We start from the raw sequence: 27,163 nt of genomic DNA on the forward strand, positions 1-27,163 counted from the left end.
CAGCTGCACTACTTCCTGAATTTCAGCCTGCTCCTTTGTTTCCTGTCTGTCATTATTGGACAATCCAGGTGTGCTTCACCTATGTAGTCTCAGCAACATTAAACAGACACACCTGGATTGATCAGTTTGTCCAATAATGACAGACAGTAAAAGAAGGGAGGGGGCATAATGCAACCATGTGTAAATAAAGATGTTCAATCTGGCCATAATCTAAACGTCCACTGACAGCCAGAACTAGTTGAGGAAAGATGTTCATATGGCTATAATCTGTACGTTGACATCCAGAATTATTCGACAAATTATGTGAATAAAGATGTCCAATTTTGCCACAATATAAACATTTGCAAACATCTAGATTTAATGACTGATTAAAAATATGTTAAAGGCCACTTTGGGCTGCCCACTCAAAAGGCTGTTAAAAAAAAAACAACCATTGCCATTGTGGTAACATTTCCAGAGTCCCTCCAGTTTCCTAAAGTCTTTCATTCCAGATTAAGTTCTAAGTCCTTAAACACTGCAGCATGTATATTCTTAGAGAACTCAAAACTCAAAATAGATTTTCATTTCATGTTTAAATCTTTGAAGATTGCATAAAATTTACATTTGTGAATTTAGCTAACAGATTTTTTTCAGATTTAAAAATTATCAATTTTCTTTTTACATTCATGAAAAAATTTAAATTCTAAGTTAGGATTCACATAATATTTGATAAAATTTACACAATGTACCACAAAATATCCCTGTGAAAGACAGTTCCAAAATAAATAAGCTTTCTCCTTTGGAGTGCACCTCCAAAAATGAGTAACTTGGACTTGGTCAACTGGTTCAGTGTTGATCAGCTGTGTGGAGTAATTTGCAAAAAAAACAACACTACAATATTGTTACGTCTCCTTTTTAAAGAATCTAGGGTTAATAGGGTAAGTAAGTATTGAATTTAAATAAATAAATAAAAATGAAAAGAAAGAAACCACTGATAGTTGTAATGGTGTGTTATAATGATTCAGACAGAAACAGATATTCTCAAATGACTTTTAGTAATTCATAATATTAATAAAACACCCGATTGCTTTACAGTGTTCATGTGAGTAACAGTAACATTTTGAAATTAGCACTTCACCAGCAAGCAGTCTTTTTAGGGCAGGTTTGCTTACTAACTGGCTGGCAGACCTTGCAGATCTTCAAAATCAGACTTATCACCCCTTATCACTCCGAAACGGTCACAACACTGTAGGAGCGACGCCATAGTTGACGCTAAGATCCTTGTCAATATCACAATTGTATTGCATTCAACCCTTTACATAATTTTATTATTTTGGTCACCTCGCTCTTTTAAACTTAGACAGGTCAGTCACAATGGGGAAAGCAGTGGCAGGATGACTAATGATTTTTTACGATCTGATCTCTGAGAGGTAGGCCTAGAGGATACAGGCAGTTTGGCACAAATCTGGTCCCTCAAACTTAAGGCGAGGTATAAACCAAACTGTCAATAACTGATAATGTGAGTTATAACCACATGATTTTTGGGATGTGGGAATGGTAAACGTTGACACAAATACTTCCAGTCAATATGGACAATTATTCTAAAGTTTTATATTAAATTATGTATTCTAGAAAAAGTTATTTATTTATTGTATTTTTTCCATTTGTCATTGTCTTTGTTTGAGGGTGATGGGTAGCCTAAATGTAAATTTCCACATAAGCTTTTTGAAGGCGCTGTTCTGACCACCTTGAACCTAAGGGCAAGCCCAAATATAAAATTATTTTCACCCACTCCTACAAATGTCAATTTTTTTATTGTTTATTGTTTTGGTGTGTTTTTTTTTTATTACGTGTATGCTAATTAATAAAATTATATTTTTTAAAAAGTGATAAGCATGTTTTTCGGATATGAGTGTTTTTTTCCCCTTTCGTTTTTGTTCTTAAAAGTGTGGTTGAAAAGGCGGTTTGGGTACACCTTCCGGTTTCAAGAAGATTCCCTCGATCCCCTGTGAAAAATAGTTCTACCTTTATAGTGATAATAAAAAATACAAACTGTGATTTTTTTCAAACTGTGATACAATTACTTGATTTTTTTTTTTTTTACTTTTATAACATGATCTATATAATGATCAAACATGCTCGGAATACAAGTTTCTCATGCTGCGTTCCAGGCAACCCGTAACTCGTGTTTTCACGACCTTCTACCCGTGAAAGTGCCATGGAACGGCAGTCAAACCCGTAACTTACTACTCGTGAACTCGTACCAGATCGTTGTGCTCCCAGTTACAGTTTTTGACGTCACACACACATAAACAACAATTTGATGCTGTAAAGACGCCGTTTATTAACACTGATAAGTAGAAATAAATAGACATAAAATAGGCAATGTAAAGTAACCTAGATAGCTAACGTCAACGTTAGGTAGCCACTATCTAACGCTAGCTAGAAGGGTTTGTGGTGACTTTGCCTGGAACGCGACCATGTCGTGAGTCGTGACTTGAAGTCGTAACTTACGGGCTAAGAACTGTGTCTGGAACGCAGCATCAGTTCTGTGGCGGACGGATATATGACTGCAGTCCGCGCAGCATGCTCCGCCCCCGCCGCATTCTGCACCAAGGCTTTTTGCTGGCTCGTGTTACACTTGACGTCCCCATCAAGAACTTTGTAAGTATGTTATAATATTGATAATACTAATTGTGAGTGATTCCCGAAATGTTATTATAATGTTTTTATTTCGTTAGTACCAGTTGGTTCAGCTAAGTAATTCAAATGTGTTTTTCCCCCTGGACGCCTAACGTTACTAAGATCGCTTAACGTTAGTAGTCTCCGTCTTGTGTCGCTGTCTCACGGTGTTGCACTTGAGTCGACGTCTCCATCAAGGAATTTGTAAGTAACATTGTTATAATATGGTAATACTAATAGTGAGTGTTTCTCGAAATGTTATCAAAGTTTTTTTTCTTTAGTCCAAGTTGGTTCAGCTAAGTAATTCAAATGTGTTTTTCCCCCTGGACGCCTAACGTTACTAAGATCGCTTAACGTTAGTAGTCTCCGTCTTGTGTCGCTGTCTCACGGTGTTGCACTTGAGTCGACGTCTCCATCAAGGAATTTGTAAGTAACATTGTTATAATATGGTAATACTAATAGTGAGTGTTTCTCGAAATGTTATCAAAGTTTTTTTTCTTTAGTCCAAGTTGGTTCAGCTAAGTAATTCAATTTGTTTTCCCTATAAATGGACGCGCTAGGCCGCTAGCTACTTAAGCTAGCTCCTCGTGTTGCTGTCTGACAGGGTTGCACTTGAGTCTACGTCCCCATCAAGGACTTTGTAAGTATGTTATAATATTGGTTATACTGAGTGATTCCAGAAATGATATCATAAAGATTTTTCGTAAGTCCAAGTTGGTTCAGCTAAGTAATTCAAATGTTTTTTTCCCTCTAAGGGAGGCGTACTTAAGCTACTTAAGCTAGCTAGCAAGTTGCCAAGGAAGGCTGTCGCAGTTTGACGGTGTTGCACTTGAGTCGACGTCCCATCAAGGACTTTGTAAGTAACATTGTTATAATAGGGTAATACTAATAGTGAGTAGTTTTCAAAATATCTAAAAGTTTTTTTGGTTACACTTTATTTTGATAGTCCACTTTAGACAGTCTACTAACTTTAAGTAACTTTTCAACTAGCAGCTACATGTTAACTAACTCTCATTAGAGTATTAGTAAGCTGTAGTAGACAGTCAGTAGACTGTTAGGTTAGGTGTTAGGAATCGATTTAGGAGAATTAGTTGACTTGTAGTTGGCAAGTTAATTATAGTCAGTAGAATGTCTGTTGGGGGACCAACAAAATAACGTGATAGTAGATATTAAGCAGACAGCTTACTAATATTCTAATGACAGTTAGTTGACATGTAGTTGCAACGTTACTTATAGTTAGTAGACTGTCTAAAGTGGACTATCAAGTGTTACCGATTTTTTTTTTGTTAGTCTCAGTTGGATCAGCTAGCCTAAGTAATTCATTTTTTTTTCTCTAAACCTTTTGATTTACCAGTGATTTACCAACGTTAACCTTAATCCTGTCAGAATGTCTATCCATTGAGCATGTACATGTCCATCCGTTAAAATGAACTTTTGCAAACAAAAATAATTGGGGCTCTGGACAGTGGGCTTCGCCCAAAAAAAAGTCCCCATGTTTATAAAAACTGAAAATGGGTCAATAACATTACATATTTTTTTAGATACTATCTATTCCATTAATTACTAGTAACGTTACTTATTCATTAACGTCAGCTACTAGTGCTTATTCTTTATAATGACTAGTCAGAACAGCCACTGTAGTGTTCAATAGTAACAAAATAATAGTTACTAGTCACCATCAAAATAAGTACTACTATCTAATGAATAAGTATCTAATAATAAGTACTAGTAACTAATAAATAAGTACTAGGGATGTAACTGTACAAATATTCATATTAAACCAAAAAAATTTGAAAATGCATACCGAACCGAAAGCCTCGTACCGAACGGTTATTTCTAGGGATGTAATAATATAAATAATATAAAGTAATAATATAATATAAAGTGTAACAATAATACAAAAATGCAATAATACATATTGTGGATAATGACAATATGTATAATGGATAGTTCACCCAAAATAAAAATTACTTTAAGAAAAAAATTTTTTTTCAGAGTTTTAGTGTCAGTAGTACATTAAACTACTATAGTGTTGTCACGGATACCAGTTATGTACCGATACCGATACCAGTAAGAATCCACGATTTTCTGTACCAATTTCGGTACCAAAGCTTAATTTAAATGTACATATATTAAAGTATATATCACGGTTACAAAGATGGAAACTGTAGTAAAAACACTTTACAATAAGATTCCATTTGTTAAATAACATTAGATATAATAAAATAACAATAAAAAATAGTTATATAGCCTACTGTAGCAATTATTCTCCTTGGGGTAAATAAAAAAAGATTCTACATTGTTAAAATTAATAAATTTAATCTGTTAACATTATTTAATGCACAATGAATAAAGTATACAAGTACAAACACGAACAATCAAGTGTTTGTATTAAACTAATATTGAAATCAATTAATTATTTGCTGGTACCTCTTCGCCATCATGCAACGCAGTTCACACCGCTTTCTCCTTTCCATAAGCGCATGCTCTCCCATGGTGTCGCAAAAATGCAAAAACGCGCTGTGTGACGGCCCCTTAGGGCAACATGACATTAGCCTATTCCAAAATATGTCCATATGTGGCTCTTTCAACAGTAATTTTTTTGTGAATTTTTTTTTTATGATGTTAGATTTATTTAAAAAAAATAATTTAAAGAATCATTTTTCAATTTTGAAAAGAATCAGAAATTTCTTGGGCATTTCTTTCTTTTGGCTGTATCAAAAACGTAACTATGTAATAAATAATAACTAGTATCTAATGAATCAGTAATAATAGCTAATGAATAAGTACTAGCACTTAATTGAATAGATATAGTGTTCTTAAAAATAAGCACTAGTAGCATATCATTAGAGACTATTAAGTTTTAATGATTTCATTTTTAAAAACACATCTTGCCATGGACTTTCCGTTTTAGGCAATGTCCATTGATGTAACTGTGAATTTGTTTTCACCTCAAGTTGGCAAAGAAACAATTTGATATTTGTTTGGCTTAATATGATACTAGTACTGAAATGTGACCCTTGTTAATTAATTCTCCCCTTTCCTCTCTTTCTTTTATTTTTCTGTGGCCAGGATCCCTCATTCATCTGAGTAGCTGACAAGAGAAGTGAGTATTCATCCTCTACCTTTTTTGTCTCAATGTTATATTATCAACACAATTAGTCTTCAAAGTACCATATATACAATATATATATCAAATTTGCCACAGAAGTAATGCCATCGTTGTGAAATCTAGTTAGAAACATTCAAATTTCTTCGTTATTAACTGATCAAACAGCGCTGAAGTCGAAACCAGGAAGAAACATTGTGCCATGAATGAACTATCCAGTGTCCAGCAACATTCACCATGGATTTACTGTAGTAACACTAACTGCAACCATGAAAGTTTGTCAGGAATAGTAGACTGCAATGCGTTTAAGTTACAATACGTGGGTTTTAACACACTCACCGAAATCGTACCGAACTGAGGTATGAACCGAACCGCGACTTCTGTGTACCGTTCTACCCCTCAATTTTTTAAGCACAGTTTGCTATGCTATTCTTAGACTAGAATTTTATGCATAGGCATAATTTGTTTTTGAAACAACTTTTTGCCAAGGTTGTTAATGCCACTTTTGAAACATCCTGCAGCACGAATGTACCAATACAAATAAATAAAACATCTCCAGTTAACTAGCAGAGCATTGATTTCGTTCATTTGTTAAATATAAGGCAATCTAGCGAAATAAACCCAAATAATTTTTTTTTTTTTTGTCTGTTGAAAAAAAAAAAACGCCAAAGAGAGCCCGTAATCCAAATATACATTATACTATCTAACTTATTCGTAACTGAACACGTGATCCGGAATCTGCATATAAAAAACGGACAATCTCCGCACATCCGCACATCTCTAGTGTGTGTGTGTGTGCACACTCAAAATATTTAATTTTACTGAATTTTGTTTTGACACTTTCAACTTAAGGGTTAAAGATGGCCTATTTAAGAATGTGGAGGAAACGTAGAGCAGACATCAATGAACTTCTCCACTCTGACGAAGACACTGCGGTGACAATTGATGACGCAGTAACCACAAATGACAGAGAGGAAACAACCAATGATGATGGTGGAAGCAATACTGATGACCACAGCATCAGTGTGACCACTGATGGTTCAGACTTTGACACTGACATCGGAATATGTGAATCAGATGTGGAGATTTTGAACCCTGAACCAGAGGTCCAAGTTAGAAACATCGGCAATGACTTGCGAGAGTGGAGTACAAGACATCAAATTACTAATAGGTCCCTAAATGAATTGTTGCAGATTCTAAGGGATCATGGACATGTACTCCCTAAAGATGCACGCACATTACTAGACACTCCTCAAGTCATTGACAGTCATTCAAAATGTAATGGACAGTATATTTACTATGGCTTGGAGGGGGCATTTCCGTGTACTGTCTCAAAATGATGCTTTTAGACAACAACACAGTACAGTCAGTTTGGATGTCAACATTGATGGACTACCAATCTTCAAAAGTAGTAAAGTCCAGTTCTGGCCAATACTGGTTACATTTAGCAATTTCAGTCCATTTATTGTGGCATTGTACTGCGGGGAAAGCAAACCTGAGCCCCTTGATGCGTATCTTCATGACTTTTTGGAGGAGTTCAAAAATCTCCAACAGAATGGCCTGGTGTTTCGTGGAGAAAAGTATGCCGTAAATGTTCGTACACCTTTATCTGTGATGCACCCGCAAAGAGCATATTTAAAATGCATTATAGGTCATACTGCATATGACAGCTGTGAGAGGTGCCAAGTGAAAGGTCAGTATGTTGAAAGAAGAGTTGTCTTCAATCAGATGACATCAACCTTGCGCACAGATGAAGGATTTAGTCAGTTAGAGTATTCCTGCCATCAAAATGGATCTAGCCCTTTAATAGCTGCTGGGATTCCCTGTGTCAGTGCCTTTGTTTTGGATTATATCGCATACGGTTTGCTTGGGAGTTGTTAGGCGGCTGTTGGTGTATCTGACTCGAGGCCCAAAACTGTGTAGGCTTTCTCTGAGACAGAAAAATGAAATCTCACAAAAACTAAACCTGCTACGAGGCCAGATGCCCAGTGAGTTTGCACGACAGCCCCGTGGCCTTCAGGAGTTGGAGAGGGAAAGCCACAGAGTTCCGTCAGTTTCTTCGTACTACGGGACCCATAGTACTAAAAAATACAGTCTCCTCACAGCTGTATGCTCATTTTGTGACATTAACCGTGGCGAGTATCCATCATGCTGGACTCAGATGAGAGGAAAAGAGCTGCCTATTTGGATTTTTCTGCTGATCTGATGAGGCACTTTGTGTCTAGCTGCCCTGCACTCTATGGAAAAACATTTCGGTGTACAATGTGCATGCCCTGTTACACATCCATGAAGATGTCTCTCGTTTCAGGTGCTCTTTAAATGACATATGTTGCTTTCCATATGAGAACTATTTGCAGCAGATCAAAAGATTGGTCGGGACGCCAAAATCCATTAGCGCCAGGTGTCCAAACGCCTGGTCGAATTTGAACATGCCCAGGGGAATTCCACTGCACAGCCTAAAGCAAAGCCCCAAATGTACATTTCATCAAAAGAAAGAGACAGCTGTTTCCTTCTGGAAGATGAGAGCTTTGCTTTTGTTCAAGAGAGGAGGGGAGATGGTACAGTTGTTTGCGATGTGGTAAAACAGAGACACACTGTCGACCTGTTTGACAAACCATGTCCGTCAAACCTCTTGAACATTGCTTACATAGGGAATGGCCGTAGACTTAGAAGAAAAGAAGTCAAGGAAAAAGACCTTGGTCGAAAAGTAGCCTGCCTTCCTTTCAACAATGGCTCTGTCATGATTCCTCTGCTGCATGGCATTGAACATTCATGATGAAGATTGGCAAGACATTAAGTACGTTGAGTATATACTGGGTATGTAAATGGGTGCATGATTTGCATGAAATGTGTATTGCTCAACTCAAATCTCGAAACAAGCAAAAACTAAATGCACTGTGCTTTCTAAAATAAAATATAATTAAACTAAATATTGACATCTTAGCAATACTGCAAACTTGTTATTTGTCACAATAGTACAACAGTAAAGATGTCCTATTTACCTGTGCCCTTACTGTCTAACTGGTAGGCCTTGGACATATACCGAAATTTAATTATCAAACAACCTGCACTGCGTAAAATATAAATAAATATAGACTTATCCTTATTAAAGCTTCAAAAGTTCTTTAGTCAAGAGCAGTGAGTAAATATATATATACATATATATACTCATACTGTGAAGCTGCTTTGTGGCAATCTTTATTGTGAAAAGCGCTATATAAATAAACGTGACTTGACTTGATATATATAATAGTTCATTTATTTATTATATTCATTTTTGTTGCAGGTTATGCTTTTCGTCAGGGCCGTGTGGAATGAAAATGGGAAGGAAATGGAGGGGACCATCCCTGATGCCTGGGTTAATGTAGCTGAGAAAACCCTTCGATGGCCAAAGACGAGGGCAAAATATTGTTTTGACAACCATGTGGCTCCTAAGGAGGACTGGGAAACTTTCCCATTGTTGAAAGTAAAAATTACCTCAGGTAACCTCTTATATTTTGATACAATGGTAAAACAAATTGGAGAAGTTATGTGGACTATACATTGATATAAGCTTTGATGACATGCTTGCTGTCTTTGCAGAAAGTTTCCATGAGTGTGAAGACTACGATCAAACCAGCCATGCTGAACTATGTGAAGAAGATGAAGACGAAGAGGTTGTAGTCCAAAAAAGGATGAAAAAAAAAAAACATTTTGACGATTTTGTTGAAGGTATGTCCCCATCATTTGTTGAATAGAGAAAACACACAAACTCATGTTACAATTGCAACGTGTTTTAATATTAAAAGGATCTGACCTGTCTGAGGCGACTGCATTTAATGTGTATTGAAAAGTTGCCTGTGCTCAGTACAAAATCAAGTAAACTGTCTGTTAATTTTGCTATACCCCTTATTTACTAAGATTCCAGTCCAATAATTCCAGTATTTCCCACTCCACCAATCAAGTTAAAGAATGGTGAGTTGTTACTAAGATGACCATGCGCATTTTAACCAGATTCAAATTTTAAGTTAAGTATTTGTATTAAACTATCTGTCTTTGTTGTCAGTGGGCGTCAACAGATCAAATAGTGGTGAGTAGAGCTGTCAATCTTCCCATTTAATACTATTCAAATTTCATTTTTCTTTTAATATTCAAATATTTAATGCTCAAATGAAGCCTGTACTTCACTATTATGCATTATCAACACTGTAATGAAACATTAGAATAATTTGAAACAAACATAATTGGCTGTCTAATGATAATGATAACATAAGCATTTTGGCTTGGTGGATGACAATTTTAAACTTAATGTTAAATCTATTACCCATCCTTCCGAATCCCAGCCGCAGCCTGTCACTAACATTACATGATACATAACATTAGCTCAGTAAACTAAAAACCTCACATTGCCTTATATTTCGCACTCTCGCTAACTTGAATTTACTTGAATTGGTTTTATGCACAGTTGAACTACTTCCTGAGCTTCAGCCAGCTCTTTTGTTTCCTGTCTGACATTATAGGACAAACTGATTAATCCAGGTGTGTCTGATTAGTGTTGCTGTGACTACATAGGCCAAGCATACCTGGATTCATCAGTTTGTCCAATAATGGCAAACAGGAAACAAAGGAGCAGGCTGAAGTTCAGGAAGTAGTGTCTGTTTATAAAGCCAATTGTTCATCAAATATCGAGCATTTTGTGATTTTAGTAATCAAATAATATTTTTTTTTTTTTACTATTCAAATTATATTTTAATTTAACAATTCGTTCCAAAGTTTTATTTTTATTTTTAGAATACCAAATCAACATGCAAGTAATCACTACTGTGATCACACGATATTAGGAAAATATCTAATTGCAATTAATTTTACTGATATTGCAACTGTGATATGATTTATGATATTTGAGGGAATGATCATTTTTGTATCATTATGCTAATTGTAAAATATATATATATATATATATATATATATATATAAATTAAATATTAAAAATATTTCTTTTTTGAGAGGATCTGTACCAAACAAAGATTATTTTTAGACTGTAGGATACTATTTGTAGGCAAGGATGTCTCTGCAGAACCACAATACCTTTATTTTAGAATGTATGACACATATTTTGCCTTTAACAAATTTTGCCATTTTAATTAAAATGTGATTAATTGTGCAGCCCTACTACTTCTTATCATCTACTTCTTCCTATCATGACTGGACTGACATTTTCGATTTGGTTTGTTTAGGTTCACTCCAGGTCTGCGGTCAGGATGGTAATAACTGGCTATCGTGAGTATAATCAGCCATTGGCTGAATATTGCAGGCTGGTCATTTGGACTGTTGATAAAGAATCACTAATGTTTGTTTCTGCTCTGCATTGCTTAGGTACAAGGTAGCCAGGTCTGGGTCGCGGATAGGTCAACTATGGTGAGTTTAACTTTTCATTTTAGATTATCAAATTAGTATGCAGGTAACTAACAATGTTGATCATGACTGACTGATGTTTCTGTTCTTGCATTGCTTAGGTTCACCCAGGTCTGCGGGCCGACAGGTCAACCAGTCGCGAGTATAGCCTCATTGTTGAATATTGCAGGCTGGTCACTTGACCGTTGATCATGACTGACTGATGTTTATGTCATTACGTATTGTTGTCCATTTATTGTGGCATTGTACTGTGTGGGAAAGCAAACCTGAGCCCCTTATGATGCGTATCTTCATGACTTTTGGAGGAGTTCAAAAATCTCCAACAGAATGGCCGTGTGTTCGTTGAGAAAAAGTATGCCGTAAATGTTCGTACCTTTATCTGTGATGCACCCGCAAGAGCATATTTAAAATGCATTAAAGGTCATACGCGTATGACAGCTGTGAGAGGTGCCAAGTGAAGGGTCAGTATGTTGAAAGAAGAGTTGTCTTCAATCAGATGACATCAACCTTGGCGCACAGATGAAGGGATTTAGTCAGTTAGAGTATTCCTGCCATCAAAATGGATCTAGCCCTTTAATAGCTGCTGGGATTCCCCTGTGTCAGTGCCTTTGTTTTGGATTATATGCATACGGTTTGTTTGGGAGTTGTTAGGCGCTGTTGGTGTATCTGACTTCGAGGCCCAAAACTGTGTAGGCTTTCTCTGAGACAGAAAAATGAAATCTCACAAAAACTAAACCTGCTACGAGGCCAGATGCCCAGTGAGTTTGACGACAGCCCCGTGGCCTTCAGGTGTGGGAGGAAGCCACAGAGTTCCGTCAGTTTCTTCTGTACACGGGACCCATATGTCCAAAAAATACAGTCTCCTCACAGCTGTATGCTCATTTTGTGACATTAACCGGGGGCAGTATCCATCATGCTGGACTCAGATGAGAGAAAAAGAGCTGCCTATTTGGAGATTTTTCTGCTGATCTGATGAGGCACTTTGTGTCTAGCTGCCCTGCACTCTATGGAAAAAACATTGTACGGGGCCCATGCCTGTTACACATCCATGAAGATGTCTCTCGTTTCAGGTGCTCTTTAAATGACATATGTTGCTGTCCATATGAGAACTATTTGCAGCAGATCAAAAGATTGGCACAATATCCATTAGCGCACGGGGTGTCCAAACGCCTGGTCGAAATTGAACATGCCCAGGGGAATTCCACTGCACAGCCCAAAGCAAAGCCCCAAATGTACATTTCATCAAAAAGAAGAGACAGCTGTTTCCTTCTGGAAGATGAGAGCTTTGCTTTTGTTCAAGAGAGGAGGGGAGATGGTACAGTTGTTTCGATGATGGTAAAACAGAGACACACTGTCGACCTGTTTGACAAACCATGTCCGTCAAACCTCTTGAACATTGCTTACATAGGGAAATGGCCGAGACCTTAGAAGAAAAGAAGTCAAGGAAAAAGACCTTGGTCGAAAAGTAGCCTGCCTTCCTTTCAACAATGGCTCTGTCATGATTCCTCTGCTGCATGGCATTGAACATTCATGATGAAGATTGGCAAGACATTAAGTACGTTGAGTATATACTGGGTATGTAAATGGGTGCATGATTTGCATGAAATGTGTATTGCTCAACTCAAATCTCGAAACAAGCAAAAACTAAATGCACTGTGCTTTCTAAAATAAAATATAATTAAACTAAATATTGACATCTTAGCAATACTGCAAACTTGTTATTTGTCACAATAGTACAACAGTAAAGATGTCCTATTTACCTGTGCCCTTACTGTCTAACTGGTAGGCCTTGGACATATACCGAAATTTAATTATCAAACAACCTGCACTGCTGTAAAATATAAATAAATATAGACTTATCCTTATTAAGCAAATAGTTCTTAGTTCTGAGCAGTGAGTAAATGTATATATACATATATATACTCATACTGTGAAGCTGCTTTGTGGCAATCTTTATTGTGAAAAGGCCATATAAATAAACGTGACTTGACTTGATATATATAATAGTTCATTTATTTATTATATTCATTTTGTTGCAGGTTATGCTTTTCGTCAGGGCCGTGTGGAATGAAAATGGGAAGGAAATGGAGGGGACCATCCCTGATGCCTGGGTTAATGTAGCTGAGAAAACCCTTCGATGGCCAAAGACGAGGGCAAAATATTGTTTTGACAACCATGTGGCTCCTAAGGAGGACTGGGAAACTTTCCCATTGTTGAAAGTAAAATTACCTCAGGTAACCCCTTATATTTTGATACAATGGTAAAAACAAATTGGAGAAGTTATGTGGACTATACATTGATATAAGCTTTGATGACATGCTTGCTGTCTTTGCAGAAAGTTTCCATGAGTGTGAAGACTACGATCAAAACCAGCCATGCTGAACTATGTGAAGAAGATGAAGACGAAGAGGTTGTAGTCCAAAAAGGATGAAAAAAAAAAACATTTTGACGATTTTGTTGAAGGTATGTCCCCATCATTTGTTGAATAGAGAAAAACACACAAACTCATGTTACAATTGCAACGTTTATTAATATTAAAAGGATCTGCACCTGTCTGAAGCTGCATTTAATGTGTATTGAAAAGTTGCCTGTGCATTGTCTGTTAATTTTGCTATACCCCTTATTTACTAAGATTCCAGTCCAATAATTCCAGTATTTCCCACTCCACCAATCAAGTTAAAGAATGGTGAGTTGTTACACATGACCATGCCATTTTAACCAGATTCAAATTTTTAGTTAAGTATTTGTATTAAACTATCTGTCTTTGTTGTCAGTGCGCGCCAACAGATCAAATAGTGGTGAGTAGAGCTGTCAATCTTCCCATTTAATACTATTCAAATTTCCTTTTTTCTTTTAATATTCAAATATTTAATGCTCAAATGAAGCCTGTACTTCACTATTATGCATTATCAACACTGTAATGAAACATTAGAATAATTTGAAACAAACATAATTGGCTGTCTAATGATAATGATCATAAGCATTTTGGCTTGGTGGATGACAATTTTAAACTTAATGTTAAATCTATTACCCATCCTTCCGAATCCGCAGCCGCAGCCTGTCACTAACATTACATGATACATAACATTAGCTCAGTAAACTAAAAACCTCACATTGCCTTATATTTCGCACCTCGCTAACTTGAATCATTTACTTGAATTGGTTTTTAGATTTGTTTTTTCCTGTCTGACATTATAGGACAAACTGATTAATCCAGGTGTGTCTGATTAGTGTTGCTGTGACTACATAGGCCAAGCATACCTGGATTCATCAGTTTGTCCAATAAGGCAAACAGGAAACAAAGGAGCAGGCTGGAAGTTCAGGAAGCAGTGTCTGTGTTATAAAGCCAATTGTTCATCAAATATCGAGCATTTTGTGATTTTAGTAATCAAATAATATTTTTTTTTTACTATTCAAATTATATTTTAATTTAACAATTCGTTCCAAAGTTTAATTTTTATTTTTAGAATACCAAATCAACATGCAAGTAATCACTACTGTGATCAGCACGATATTAGGAAAATATCTAATTGCAATTAATTTTACTGATATTGCAACTGTGATATGATTTATGATATTTGATGGGAATGATCATTTTTGTATCATTATGCTAATTGTAGTAAATATATATATATATATATATATATATATATAAATTAAATATTAAAAATATTTCTTTTTTTGAGAGGATCTGTACCAAACAAAGATTATTTTTTTAGACTGTAGGATACTATTTGTAGGCAAGGATGTCTCTGCAGAACCACAATACCTTTATTTTAGAATGTATGACACATATTTTGCCTTTAACAAATTTTTGCCATTTTAATTAAAATGTGATTAATTGTGCAGCCCTACTACTTCTATCATCTACTTCTTCCTATCATGACTGACTGACATTTTCGATTTGGTTTGTTTAGGTTCACCCAGGTCCTGCGGGCCGTGACAGGTCAACTGGTCGTGAGTATAACGTTTCATTGCTGAATATTGCAGGCTGGTCATTTGGACTGTTGATAAAGAATCACTAATGTTTGTTTCTGCTCTGCATTGCTTAGGTACAGCCAGGTCCGCAGGCCGCGGGTGAAGTCAACTAGTGGTGAGTTTAACTTTTCATTTTAGATTATCAAATTAGTATGCAGGTAACTAACAATGTTGATCATGACTGACTGATGTTTCTGTTCTGCATTGCTTAGGTTCACCCAGGTCTGCGCGCGTGACAGGTCAACTAGTCGAGTATAGCCTTTCATTGTTGAATATTGCAGGCTGGTCACTCGACTGTTGATCATGACTGACTGATGTTTCTGCTCTGCATTGCTTAGGTTCACCCAGGTCTGTAGGCGGCGGACAGGACAACTATCGTGAGTTTAACTTTTAATTTCCAGATTATCAAATCAGCAGGCAGCCGGTAACTAACACTTGATAATGACTGACTGATGTTTCTGTTCTGCATTGCTTAGGTACCGCCGGTGTGCGTAGGGTCCGTGACAGGACAACTAGTCGTAGTATAGCCTTTCATTGCTGAATATTGCAGGCAGGTCACTAGGACTAATGATAATGAATGACTGATGTTTCTGCTCTGCATTGCTTAGGCACACCCAGGTCTTTGGACAGGTCAACTAGTGGTGAGTTTAACTTTTCATTTTTAGATTATCAAATTAGTATGCAGGTAACTAACAATGTTGATCATGACTGACTGATGTTTCTGTTCTGCATTGCTTAGGTTCACCCAGGTCTGCGGGCCGTGACAGGTCAACTAGTGGTGAGTTTAACTTTTCATTTTAAGATTATCAAATTAGTATGCAGGTAACTAACAATGTTGATCATGACTGACTGATGTTTCTGTTCTGCATTGCTTAGGTTCACCCAGGTCTGCGGGCCGTACAGGTCAACTAGTCGTAGTATAGCCTTTCATTGTTGAATATTGCAGGCTGGTCACTTGGACTGTTGATCATGACTGACTGATGTGTTCTGCATGTTCGGCTCTGCCATTGCTTAGGTTCACGGTCTGCAGGCCGTGACAGGACAACTAGTCGTGAGTTTAACTTTTAATTTCCAGATTATCAAATCAGCAGGCAGCCGGTAACTAACACTTGATAATGACTGACTGATGTTTCTGTTCTGCATTGCGTTAGGTGCAGCCAGGTCTGCGGGCCGTGACAGGACAACTAGTCGGTGAGTATAGCCTTTCATTGCTGAATATTGCAGGCAGGTCACTAGGACTAATGATAATGAATGACTGATGTTTCTGCTCTGCATTGCTTATGGGCACACAGGTCTTTGGACAGGTCAACTAGTGGTGAGTTTAACTTTTCATTTTTAGATTATCAAATTAGTATGCAGGTAACTAACAATGTTGATCATGACTGACTGATGTTTCTGTTCTGCATTGCTTAGGTTCACCCAGGTCTGCGGGCCGTGACAGGTCAACTAGTGGTGAGTTTAACTTTTCATTTTTAGATTATCAAATTAGTATGCAGGTAACTAACAATGTTGATCATGACTGACTGATGTTTCTGTTCTGCATTGCTTAGGTTCACCCAGGTCTGCGGGCCGTGACAGGTCAACTAGTCGTGAGTATAGCCTTTCATTGTTGAATATTGCAGGCTGGTCACTTGGACTGTTGATCATGACTGACTGATGTTTCTGCTCTGCATTGCTTAGGTTCACCCAGGTCTGCAGGCCGTGACAGGACAACTAGTCGTGAGTTTAACTTTTAATTTCCAGATTATCAAATCAGCAGGCAGCCGGTAACTAACACTTGATAATGACTGACTGATGTTTCTGTTCTGCATTGCTTAGGTACAGCCAGGTCTGCGGGCCGTGACAGGACAACTAGTCGTGAGTATAGCCTTTCATTGCTGAATATTGCAGGCAGGTCACTAGGACTAATGATAATGAATGACTGATGTTTCTGCTCTGCATTGCTTAGGCACACCCAGGTCTTTGGACAGGTCAACTAGTGGTGAGTTTAACTTTTCATTTTTAGATTATCAAATTAGTATGCAGGTAACTAACAATGTTGATCATGACTGACTGATGTTTCTGTTCTGCATTGCTTAGGTTCACCCAGGTCTGCGGGCCGTGACAGGTCAACTAGTGGTGAGTTTAACTTTTCATTTTTAGATTATCAAATTAGTATGCAGGTAACTAACAATGTTGATCATGACTGACTGATGTTTCTGTTCTGCATTGCTTAGGTTCACCCCAGGTCTGCGCGCGACAGGTCAACTAGTCGTGAGTATAGCCTTTCATTGTTGAATATTGCAGGCTGGTCACTTGGACTGTTGATCATGACTGACTGATGTTTCTGCTCTGCATTGCTTAGGTTCACCCAGGTCTGCAGGCCGTGACAGGACAACTAGTCGTGAGTTTAACTTTTAATTTCCAGATTATCAAATCAGCAGGCAGCCGGTAACTAACACTTGATAATGACTGACTGATGTTTCTGTTCTGCATTGCTTAGGTACAGCCAGGTCTGCGGGCCGTGACAGGACAACTAGTCGTGAGTATAGCCTTTCATTGCTGAATATTGCAGGCAGGTCACTAGGACTAATGATAATGAATGACTGATGTTTCTGCTCTGCATTGCTTAGGCACACCCAGGTCTTTGGACAGGTCAACTAGTGGTGAGTTTAACTTTTCATTTTTAGATTATCAAATTAGTATGCAGGTAACTAACAATGTTGATCATGACTGACTGATGTTTCTGTTCTGCATTGCTAGGTTCACCCAGGTCTGCGGGCCGTGACAGGTCAACTAGTGGTGAGTTTAACTTTTCATTTTTAGATTATCAAATTAGTATGCAGGTAACTAACAATGTTGATCATGACTGACTGATGTTTCTGTTCTGCATTGCTTAGGTTCACCCAGGTCTGCGGGCCGTGACAGGTCAACTAGTCGTGAGTATAGCCTTTCATTGTTGAATATTGCAGGCTGGTCACTTGGACTGTTGATCATGACTGACTGATGTTTCTGCTCTGCATTGCTTAGGTTCACCCAGGTCTGCAGGCCGTGACAGGACAACTAGTCGTGAGTTTAACTTTTAATTTCCAGATTATCAAATCAGCAGGCAGCCGGTAACTAACACTTGATAATGACTGACTGATGTTTCTGTTCTGCATTGCTTAGGTACAGCCAGGTCTGCGGGCCGTGACAGGACAACTAGTCGTGAGTATAGCCTTTCATTGCTGAATATTGCAGGCAGGTCACTAGGAGTAATGATAATGAATGACTGATGTTTCTGCTCTGCATTGCTTAGGCACACCCAGGTCTTTGGACAGGTCAACTAGTGGTGAGTTTAACTTTTCATTTTTAGATTATCAAATTAGTATGCAGGTAACTAACAATGTTGATCATGACTGACTGATGTTTCTGTTCTGCATTGCTTAGGTTCACCCAGGTCTGCGGGCCGTGACAGGTCAACTAGTGGTGAGTTTAACTTTTCATTTTTAGATTATCAAATTAGTATGCAGGTAACTAACAATGTTGATCATGACTGACTGATGTTTCTGTTCTGCATTGCTTAGGTTCACCCAGGTCTGCGGGCCGTGACAGGTCAACTAGTCGTGAGTATAGCCTTTCATTGTTGAATATTGCAGGCTGGTCACTTGGACTGTTGATCATGACTGACTGATGTTTCTGCTCTGCATTGCTTAGGTTCACCCAGGTCTGCAGGCCGTGACAGGACAACTAGTCGTGAGTTTAACTTTTAATTTCCAGATTATCAAATCAGCAGGCAGCCGGTAACTAACACTTGATAATGACTGACTGATGTTTCTGTTCTGCATTGCTTAGGTACAGCCAGGTCTGCGGGCCGTGACAGGACAACTAGTCGTGAGTATAGCCTTTCATTGTTGAATATTGCAGGCTGGTCACTTGGACTGTTGATCATGACTGACTGATGTTTCTGCTCTGCATTGCTTAGGTTCACCCAGGTCTGCGGGCCGTGACAGGTCAACTAGTCGTGAGTATAGCCTTTCATTGCTGAATATTGCAGGCAGGTCACTAGGACTAATGATAATGAATGACTGATGTTTCTGCTCTGCATTGCTTAGGCACACCCAGGTCTGCGGGCCGTGACAGGACAACTAGTCGTGAGTATAGCCTTTCATTGCTGAATATTGCAGGCAGGTCACTAGGACTAATGATAATGAATGACTGATGTTTCTGCTCTGCATTGCTAAGGCACACCCAGGTCTTTGGACAGGTCAACTAGTGGTGAGTTTAACTTTTCATTTTTAGATTATCAAATTAGTATGCAGGTTACTAACAATGTTGATCATGACTGACTGATGTTTCTGTTCTGCATTGCTTAGGTTCACCCAGGTCTGCGGGCCGTGACAGGTCAACTAGTCGTGAGTTTAACTTTTCATTGTTGAATATTGCAGGCTGGTCACTTGGACTGTTGATCATGACTGACTGATGTTTCTGCTCTGCATTGCTTAGGTTCACCCAGGTCTGCAGGCCGTGACAGGACAACTAGTCGTGAGTTTAACTTTTAATTTCCAGATTATCAAATCAGCAGGCAGCCGGTAACTAACACTTGATAATGACTGACTGATGTTTCTGTTCTGCATTGCTTAGGTACAGCCAGGTCTGCGGGCCGTGACAGGACAACTAGTCGTGAGTATAGCCTTTCATTACTGAATATTGCAGGCAGGTCACTAGGACTAATGATAATGAATGACTGATGTTTCTGCTCTGCATTGCTTAGGCACACCCAGGTCTTTGGACAGGTCAACTTGTGGTGAGTTTAACTTTTCATTTTTAGATTATCAAATTAGTATGCAGGTTACTAATTGGTCATGACAAACTGATGTTTCAGTTTTGGGTTCCACAGATTCGTCCAGGTCCAGGTCTGTGGGCCGGGACAGTTCAATTAGTTGTAAGTATAGCCAGGCACAGTAGTGTTTTATTGAATATTAAATTAGCATAGGTAATTAGCACTATTGATAATGGCTACATTTGGGTTGCACAGGTTCATCCAGGTCTGTGGGCCGGGACAATTCAAGCAGTCGTGAGTATTGCCAGTTACATTTGGCTTGTCTTATTGAATATCAAATTAGCATGAATAATACTATTCATACTGGATAACTAATGTTGGTAGTTTGGGTTTCTCAGGTGTACACAGGTCCCAGGCTGTGGAAGGTAGGTCCATAGATCAACATGACATCATGACTTTGCATAAACATACACGCCACTTTCATGCCAAGTGGGGTGTTATCTATACGCATTTTGAGCTATCCGCGTGGTAAGATGTTATTCCGCGTGTCAGTCTACGCCGTTAAATGTCACAGTGAGTCCGCGTGTATGTCAAAGCCATTAAAGTTCAGCGTGAAACGGAACAAAATGAATATCTATATCTGGGGAGTGATATTTTTTTTCCCTAAGATGGTATGAAAAGATTAATAAATGTTCTTAACCCCAGTGACGGTTAGATTTAGGGACGGGGTTGGGGTAGGTCATATATATTTATACAGGGTTTCCGCGGGTCATTAAAAAGCATGAAAAGTAATTAAATAGATTTTGTGAAAATTAAGGCATGAAATGGCATGAAAAAGCATTAACTTCGATGTTCGAAGGCATTAAAAATTATGTAAACTTGATGGAATAAAAACATTGTTTTTCACGATTTATTTTGATTATATAAACATCTAAATCTAATTTTGATCAGAAGTATAGCGTAATGGTCACAGACAGTATTGGCTGTTTTTTACGGTTGGTGCACAAAGTCGCGACACCGGATGCGTAATGTAAGTGCAACGGCGGTGAGTCTACGGTCTATGTGAGAGATTATACGCTGTGGCAAAAGAACGGAATAAATTTCAAATGACGGAAAAATGGGAAAATCTTCCTGCTAGCTAAATGCCCGGTGTATGTGAGTGAGAGCGCGATCGCGAGCGTTATTACGCCCACAATCTCTTACCGCAGCCCGCAGGTTCCAGTTAATCTTATAATGGGTATGTGTTTTGAATTATTTAAATAAACAATCGGGAAATAAACACCTCTTGTCCGCGAAGTCTCATTGATAGAGCGCCGCGGGGGATGGAGTCCATCAATGAGAGCTAGCCTCCTCCTAACTCTGACATTCCAAAAAATACATTCAATTGAAATCCGAAATCGGACAAGTGTTAGCTAAGCTTTGTAAGACCTTGAGGAACCTGTAATATTCATGCCGGGCGAAATTCAAACTGTAAATATACTTTAGTTATGCGAAGTGAGCAAGCTGCGATATGTCCCCATTGTAATGAATGGGACATATAGCAAGCAGCTGCTCGTCCTACAAAAGACGCTTTGCGTTCATAAAAATGCCTTAAAATCAAATCGGACACAACTGTTAGCTTTATAAGACACTGGGGAATGATGTTATATAAGGCGTGGCGTAACATTCAAACTGTAAATATAATTTAGTTATGCCGATAGTGTAGCTAGCTAGCTACGGCATTTCCCCATTGTAATGAATGGGACATATAGCAAGCAGCTGCTAGTCCTACAAAGACGTCTCGCGTTCAGAGAAATGCCTTAAAATCAAATCGGACACAACGGTTAGCTTTATAAGACATTAGGGAATGATGTTTATGTAAGTGGCGTGACGAAATTCAAACCGTAAATATATTATAGTTATGCCGACAGCCGGCCGCGGAGCCCCGGTAGTGTAGTCTCCACAAAGAGTGACTTTGCCCTGGGTATGGAGCCCAGCAGACTGCCGCTTTCTCGTCAGACTGTGTGGAGCTCCTAAAGTCCGACACGTCTTACCAAATTTGCAATTAGCCATCAATTTTTGTAAAACAGCCCATATTTGAGATTTCTATAGTTGATTTCTCGCTTAAAAAGTCTCAGAAGTACGGAAAGTGAATTTGGTAATGAAACATTGCAGTGTCTGGAATATGAGATTCTGTCGCTTCTCTAATGTGTGTGTATTGGGGATTCGCTCAACCAATCAGCGCGCGTCTCTAATGTGTGTGTATTGGGGATTCGCTCAACCAATCAGCGCGCGTCTCTAATGTGTGCGTATGGCAAGTCGCTCAACCAATCAGCGCGCAGCTCATCTAAATATTCATGAGAATACCATATTTGGAAGAAAAGCTCTTGTTACAAATAGGGCCAAAACACAGGGATGCATAAGGGCCAGTAAAATATCAAACAGGCCATTTTCAGCCCAACCAATGTTACATACCCCATTAGGAGACCATAAGGAACAGTGTGAAATACCCTATATAATCATTCTATCACCCCTTTAATTATCGGTGCATGTTGTTTTGAGATCCGTTGGGCAGAGACGCTAGCTGCTCAGTGAACAGTGTTTTAAATATTTGTATTTCTGTGTTCTTATTTTGTGAAGCACTTTGTGTTGCGTTTAATGACTGTAAACCGTCTTGTGAGCCATCTGACAGTTAAATTTCGATTTTCAAATATAAAAAATTGGCATTGTCAAATGCTTACAATTTGTGTGTGAAAGTATCTGCAGTTGAACATGGGCATTAAATTAGTTTAAAGTGGCATGAAAAATGGCATAAAAAAGCATGAAATAAGATTTGCTGATACCTGCAGAAACCCTGTTATAGTCATTTAACGTTAAGTCAATGGACAACAAACGGCGTTGATAAACACGCAAAAAAGCGATTATGCGTGTTAATAGCCCGCCACAAATGGAAATAACGGTTAGCGTGTCGTACATACGCTATTTCATGAGATCAGTCTGCATAGATGGTGAATGTCATTGGTTGTATCACTCAATGAGGCACATTGTGCAAGTGTTCTAAATATATTGATCGCTTCACACACTTTTTTTCTTTCCTGCTTAGGTCTTTCACATGAAATGTCCAGTTATAATAGGGATGTGCCAACCACATTCCCCCTGTCAGAAGCGAGTAAGTACAAGAATATTTTCATGTAACACCCAGACTAATTACTTATGTATACATTACATACTCTTTGTAACTGGTGAATCAGACTTCAGGTTTTCATTTTAATGCTTTGGCATTTATGACAACCATCTCTTAATAAAATTGTTATTTAATACAACTGATTTGTCAAATACAGGGTTAAAGTTTACCTGTTAAATAGTGTTATGTAACAAATTGAATAGTTATTCATTTTTCTGGGATTTCTAGAGAGCACACTTTTACTGAAATGCCTTGCTGTTACCAGAGAACCATGATTATAGTGAGTAATTTTTTTTTTTCTTAATTTGTCATTATTGCCAGAATTCCAAAAAATAGTGCTGACAAAGCTGGTGACTCTCACTGATGAGGTCAAACAACTCCAGAGGAGCATGCCTAAATCTAGCATTGAGATCATAAAGATTAACACCTTGGAAGAGTTCGAGAGGGAGGAGGCTTCTCTTCTGGATAAAAACAAATTTGAAACCTTGGTAAGAATTTTTCAACCTCTAATGAGCTTACAATTCTATTGATTATCCTTAACAAACGTATTCGTGATAGTTATCCCGAGTTGGTGGCAATCACGTGAGCTTTCACGCTAAACACAAAAACCAGAGCTTTGAATGTAAAATGATAGAGAACAGCCATTTGGAATCCATTCCTCTCAACATAAACACTTATTGAAAGAGAGAGAGAGAGTGTGTGTGTGATAGTGTATGTAATATTAATGCAAATTGTAACTTCACTAAGTCACTTGTTTTATATTTCCTTTTTATATTTACTTGAATACTGTGTAATGTACCTGTATTGCAAGTTGTTCTATTTTTTGTACTGGTTTTTATAAAAAAAAAATAAAAAAAAAAGAAGTGAAATTTGAAAAGTTAAAGTTCTGAATTGTCTTTGCATTCTGATTCCTCACTACATTAGAAGCATGACTGGCTCTTATTTGTAAGCAACAGCATATTTTTCCAGGGCCATGCAAACCCTTTATTACTAGTGTGGAAATATTCTACAATATTCACTAATGACAGTAAAATAGACCATGCTAAGTCAATTTACTGCAGTAATTCCTCTCAACAAGTAGAAAATGCATTGAACACTTGACTATGCATGAAAATAAAATAAAAAATGTCATAAACCGGAAAACCGTCATCATTATAAAAAAAAAAAACGTGATATAAATTTTTGGTCAAACCGCCCAGCACTAACTTGACTTGACTAATGCCAATAGGGGGCTATGCGGAACACAGAACGTTCTAACCGGAAAACAGGTGTTATTTCTAGGGATGCACGATATTATCGGCACAACATCGGTATCGGCACAACATCGATATGATTATTTTTTGCCGATATATATCAGCCGATATGATTATGGTGTGTGGTGGAGGATTGGTAGACGTTCAAGTAAAAGATGTCATTTTTTTATTTGAAATTTTTATTTATTTTATTCATAAGTACTGAAGTCTTAACTTAAAAATGTAAATGTGGCACTGGCATATCATTTATTCTCTAAGTGAAATAATGTACCATTTTTTTCAGTGGAGATTTGTAAAATCTACATGGTAGAATTAAATGTGTTTTGTTTGTCTTGTGTATTGCCTTATCTACAACACATGAGTGTAATATGGTAAAGGTAGCTACAGGAGAGCGACTTTCTCTTCAGTAAAATTAAAGTGTAAATATATCAGGGGAAAAATATCGATATCGGCATCGGACAAAATCAGTTTGAAAATATCGGCATATCGAATATCGGCCAAAATCCAATATCGTGCATCCCTACTTATTTCCACTTTTCACTTCAATACACTACACATCTGCAGTGGTAGGTGATGTCTTAGGTAACTTAAGTTTTGCTTATCATAATAAAATTTGTATTTCTGATCAAACTGCAGTATATTTCTTTTAATTAAAATGTTGAAATGTTAATATATCAGAAATGGCAACATCCGAACAGCAGGAGTTTTTGTTTTGCCAAGCTGCAAGTCAGTCAGGGTGATATGGTTCCAAAAGATTATGCGTGCTAATTTTGTTGTAAGGAGACACACCCTGCAGTCGCATTTTATGCCAGAAAATATATGCAAGAGAGTAATAAAGCAGAGATCTTATATATTGATACATTTCAATATCGATCCAGCAAATTCTTTCAGCTTTTTGTATTTACCTGCTGATAAAATGTTTTGGAAAAAAATGTTATATTTGAGTTAAAATATTTCAATTATTTCATGATTATACATATGATTTTTGTATGGTTTACATGTTATGTTTTTAGGGCAGCAAACAACTGGACCCAAATGTTCTCAATTTTTTACCATTAATATATTTGAATGTGTTTTTTTAATTATAGGTTTGTCAGCTGGCAAGAGTGGGTGGGAAAGATGTAAAGGACTGCACGCACAAAGTGATGGACAGGTATTTATTTACTTATTAACTTAACAGATCCGCAATCTGTTTTCATTTGGTAGTTTGGTTTAGTTGTTGGTTTAAGTAAAGAGTAGGACTGTGCACTAGGGTTTGGCAATATGGATAGTTTTTATATCTTGGTGTTTTTTAGCTAAATAGTGCTAAAAGATAAACTGTATATTATATATTTTATGAAAATGGCTACATTTGTAAGTCAAAGCCACCTTAGAGATGACATATGCACTTTTATTTAAACGGATGGTCATTAAAATAAAATGCAGCGGTTTACTTCCCTGTTTTATTCCCTACGTTGAATAAAAAAAGCCCTATTTCTGGTTTCCAACAACAATAACCGGAGGATTAAGGGGGAGAGAAGGAGACAGACATGGGCTCACGGACAAAAGAGGGCATGAGAGGAAATTCCACCAGATTTCACTCTTCTTGGCCAAATTTCTGTTATCTTTCTTTAAAATTAATAATTAAATTAATACAACTTTAAACTCTGTCGATTTATGTAAATTGCTCCTCAGATCTCTGCAGGGTAAATCCATACAGCTATCTAGACTATCTGTCCAATCTGAGTTTTCTGTTGTACGACTAAAACAACTTTTGAACATGTATGTTACACCATAAGAAATTTCTTCCCAAGGCTAATTTGCAGTGGCACCGTGGCTTTGCCTGGCTCCAATCCCAGAATGCCCGCGCCCCGCATGCATACTAGAAATAGAACCGACGCTCATTTTTCACGCGATAACATGTTGTTTGAAAGTCTCTAGGTTTTGACATAAATGCAGATATAAATGTAATAAAAAAATTCAATACTTTTTACTTGAATAAAAGTCAATACTTCCAAAGTTGTCTTCAAATCAAATCAGTATATTTTTATGTTTAACATGAAGTGTACTACTGTAGTAAACCAATTGGAAACGTTTGTGTACAGACAAGGCTAAGCGCACGCGTCAGAAAACGTTTCTGGTGTGCAAAGACAGAGAAAATGCAACGCGCAGCCATACAAACAGAAACGCCAGGCTCATGCGCGGCGCGCCAATTTGTGTAGCCAGCCTAAGGCTAACGCTGGCTAATTTATGAAGCCCTATGTCCTTCTCAGCTAAGAGGTGTAATGTATGTAGAGATATGGTTATATTGTATAGTGTTTTTCAGGCAATTTGATGAAGGTAAAAATAGTGTGGCTGTGCCAATGCAAAATCACTGTTTTTTTTTTAAGACAATTCTGCATGTGGTGGAATAATTGCATATTATTTTTGTCTTGGATTGGATTAGGCTCTTCACCAACAACCTAATGACACTGTTTAATTTGAAAGGGAGGGAAAAAAGATAAAAGTGGGCCGAAGACAAGAAATTGTTTTCAGCAATAAAAGGTAAGATTTTATATTATGGTAATTTAAAAAAAATGTGTGTGGAATGCTTAATATCAGGCTTGATGTAATTTTACTTAATTTGTGATCTATTTCATTTAATTGATGTTACTCAAATTTTCATCTAAGCATAATCTGTATCTATGCTGCAAGCTAAACCACAACAGTGGCATTTGAATTGATTTATTTTACATAGGATTTTTTGCTTTGATTGTAGCTGCTGTCATGAAATGGAGACGCGAGCTGCCACAGAGGCCAAATAAAAGTCGGCGCATCGGACCACCTAAAACATGCCCCTGGGAGAGTAGGGGGTGGTGGTTATAAATAAATAAATATACTGTGCT

The 27,163-nt window shown here is 37.7% G+C and overlaps 1 protein-coding gene across 1 annotated transcript; it reads left to right on the plus strand.

Moving 5' to 3' along the window:
- Window positions 1-2,553: 2,553 nt before the first annotated feature.
- Window positions 2,554-26,782, plus strand: LOC120570026 (serine/arginine repetitive matrix protein 5-like). Its single transcript, XM_039818260.1, has 42 exons — window positions 2,554-2,643; window positions 2,785-2,865; window positions 3,007-3,087; window positions 3,222-3,301; window positions 5,734-5,767; window positions 9,057-9,252; window positions 9,353-9,481; window positions 9,671-9,724; window positions 9,816-9,839; window positions 15,882-15,920; window positions 16,556-16,594; window positions 16,693-16,731; window positions 16,823-16,861; window positions 16,961-16,999; window positions 17,091-17,123; window positions 17,222-17,260; window positions 17,487-17,525; window positions 17,625-17,663; window positions 17,755-17,787; window positions 17,885-17,923; window positions 18,022-18,060; window positions 18,152-18,190; window positions 18,290-18,328; window positions 18,420-18,452; window positions 18,551-18,589; window positions 18,688-18,726; window positions 18,818-18,856; window positions 18,956-18,994; window positions 19,086-19,124; window positions 19,216-19,254; window positions 19,346-19,378; window positions 19,477-19,515; window positions 19,607-19,645; window positions 19,745-19,783; window positions 19,875-19,907; window positions 20,001-20,045; window positions 20,139-20,177; window positions 20,282-20,308; window positions 22,966-23,031; window positions 23,368-23,534; window positions 25,388-25,452; window positions 26,725-26,782. The coding sequence occupies exons 6-42, from the start codon at window positions 9,060-9,062 to the stop codon at window positions 26,780-26,782; spliced, it is 1,851 nt and encodes a 616-aa protein (XP_039674194.1). The 5' UTR covers window positions 2,554-2,643; window positions 2,785-2,865; window positions 3,007-3,087; window positions 3,222-3,301; window positions 5,734-5,767; window positions 9,057-9,059.
- Window positions 26,783-27,163: the final 381 nt, after the last annotated feature.

The sequence above is a fragment of the Perca fluviatilis genome, chromosome 12 (assembly GCF_010015445.1).
Source record: "Perca fluviatilis chromosome 12, GENO_Pfluv_1.0, whole genome shotgun sequence".
Taxonomy (NCBI): domain Eukaryota; kingdom Metazoa; phylum Chordata; class Actinopteri; order Perciformes; family Percidae; genus Perca; species Perca fluviatilis.

Coding starts and splice junctions, on each gene's coding strand:
- LOC120570026 (XM_039818260.1), top strand. CDS start 9,060: ATGCTTTTCGTCAGGGCCGTGTGGAATGAAAATGGGAAGGAAATGGAG. Junction 16,732..16,822: donor CCGTGACAGGTCAACTAGTC/GTGAGTATAGCC, acceptor TGCATTGCTTAG/GTTCACCCAGGTCTGCAGGC. Junction 19,908..20,000: donor TTTGGACAGGTCAACTTGTG/GTGAGTTTAACT, acceptor TGGGTTCCACAG/ATTCGTCCAGGTCCAGGTCT.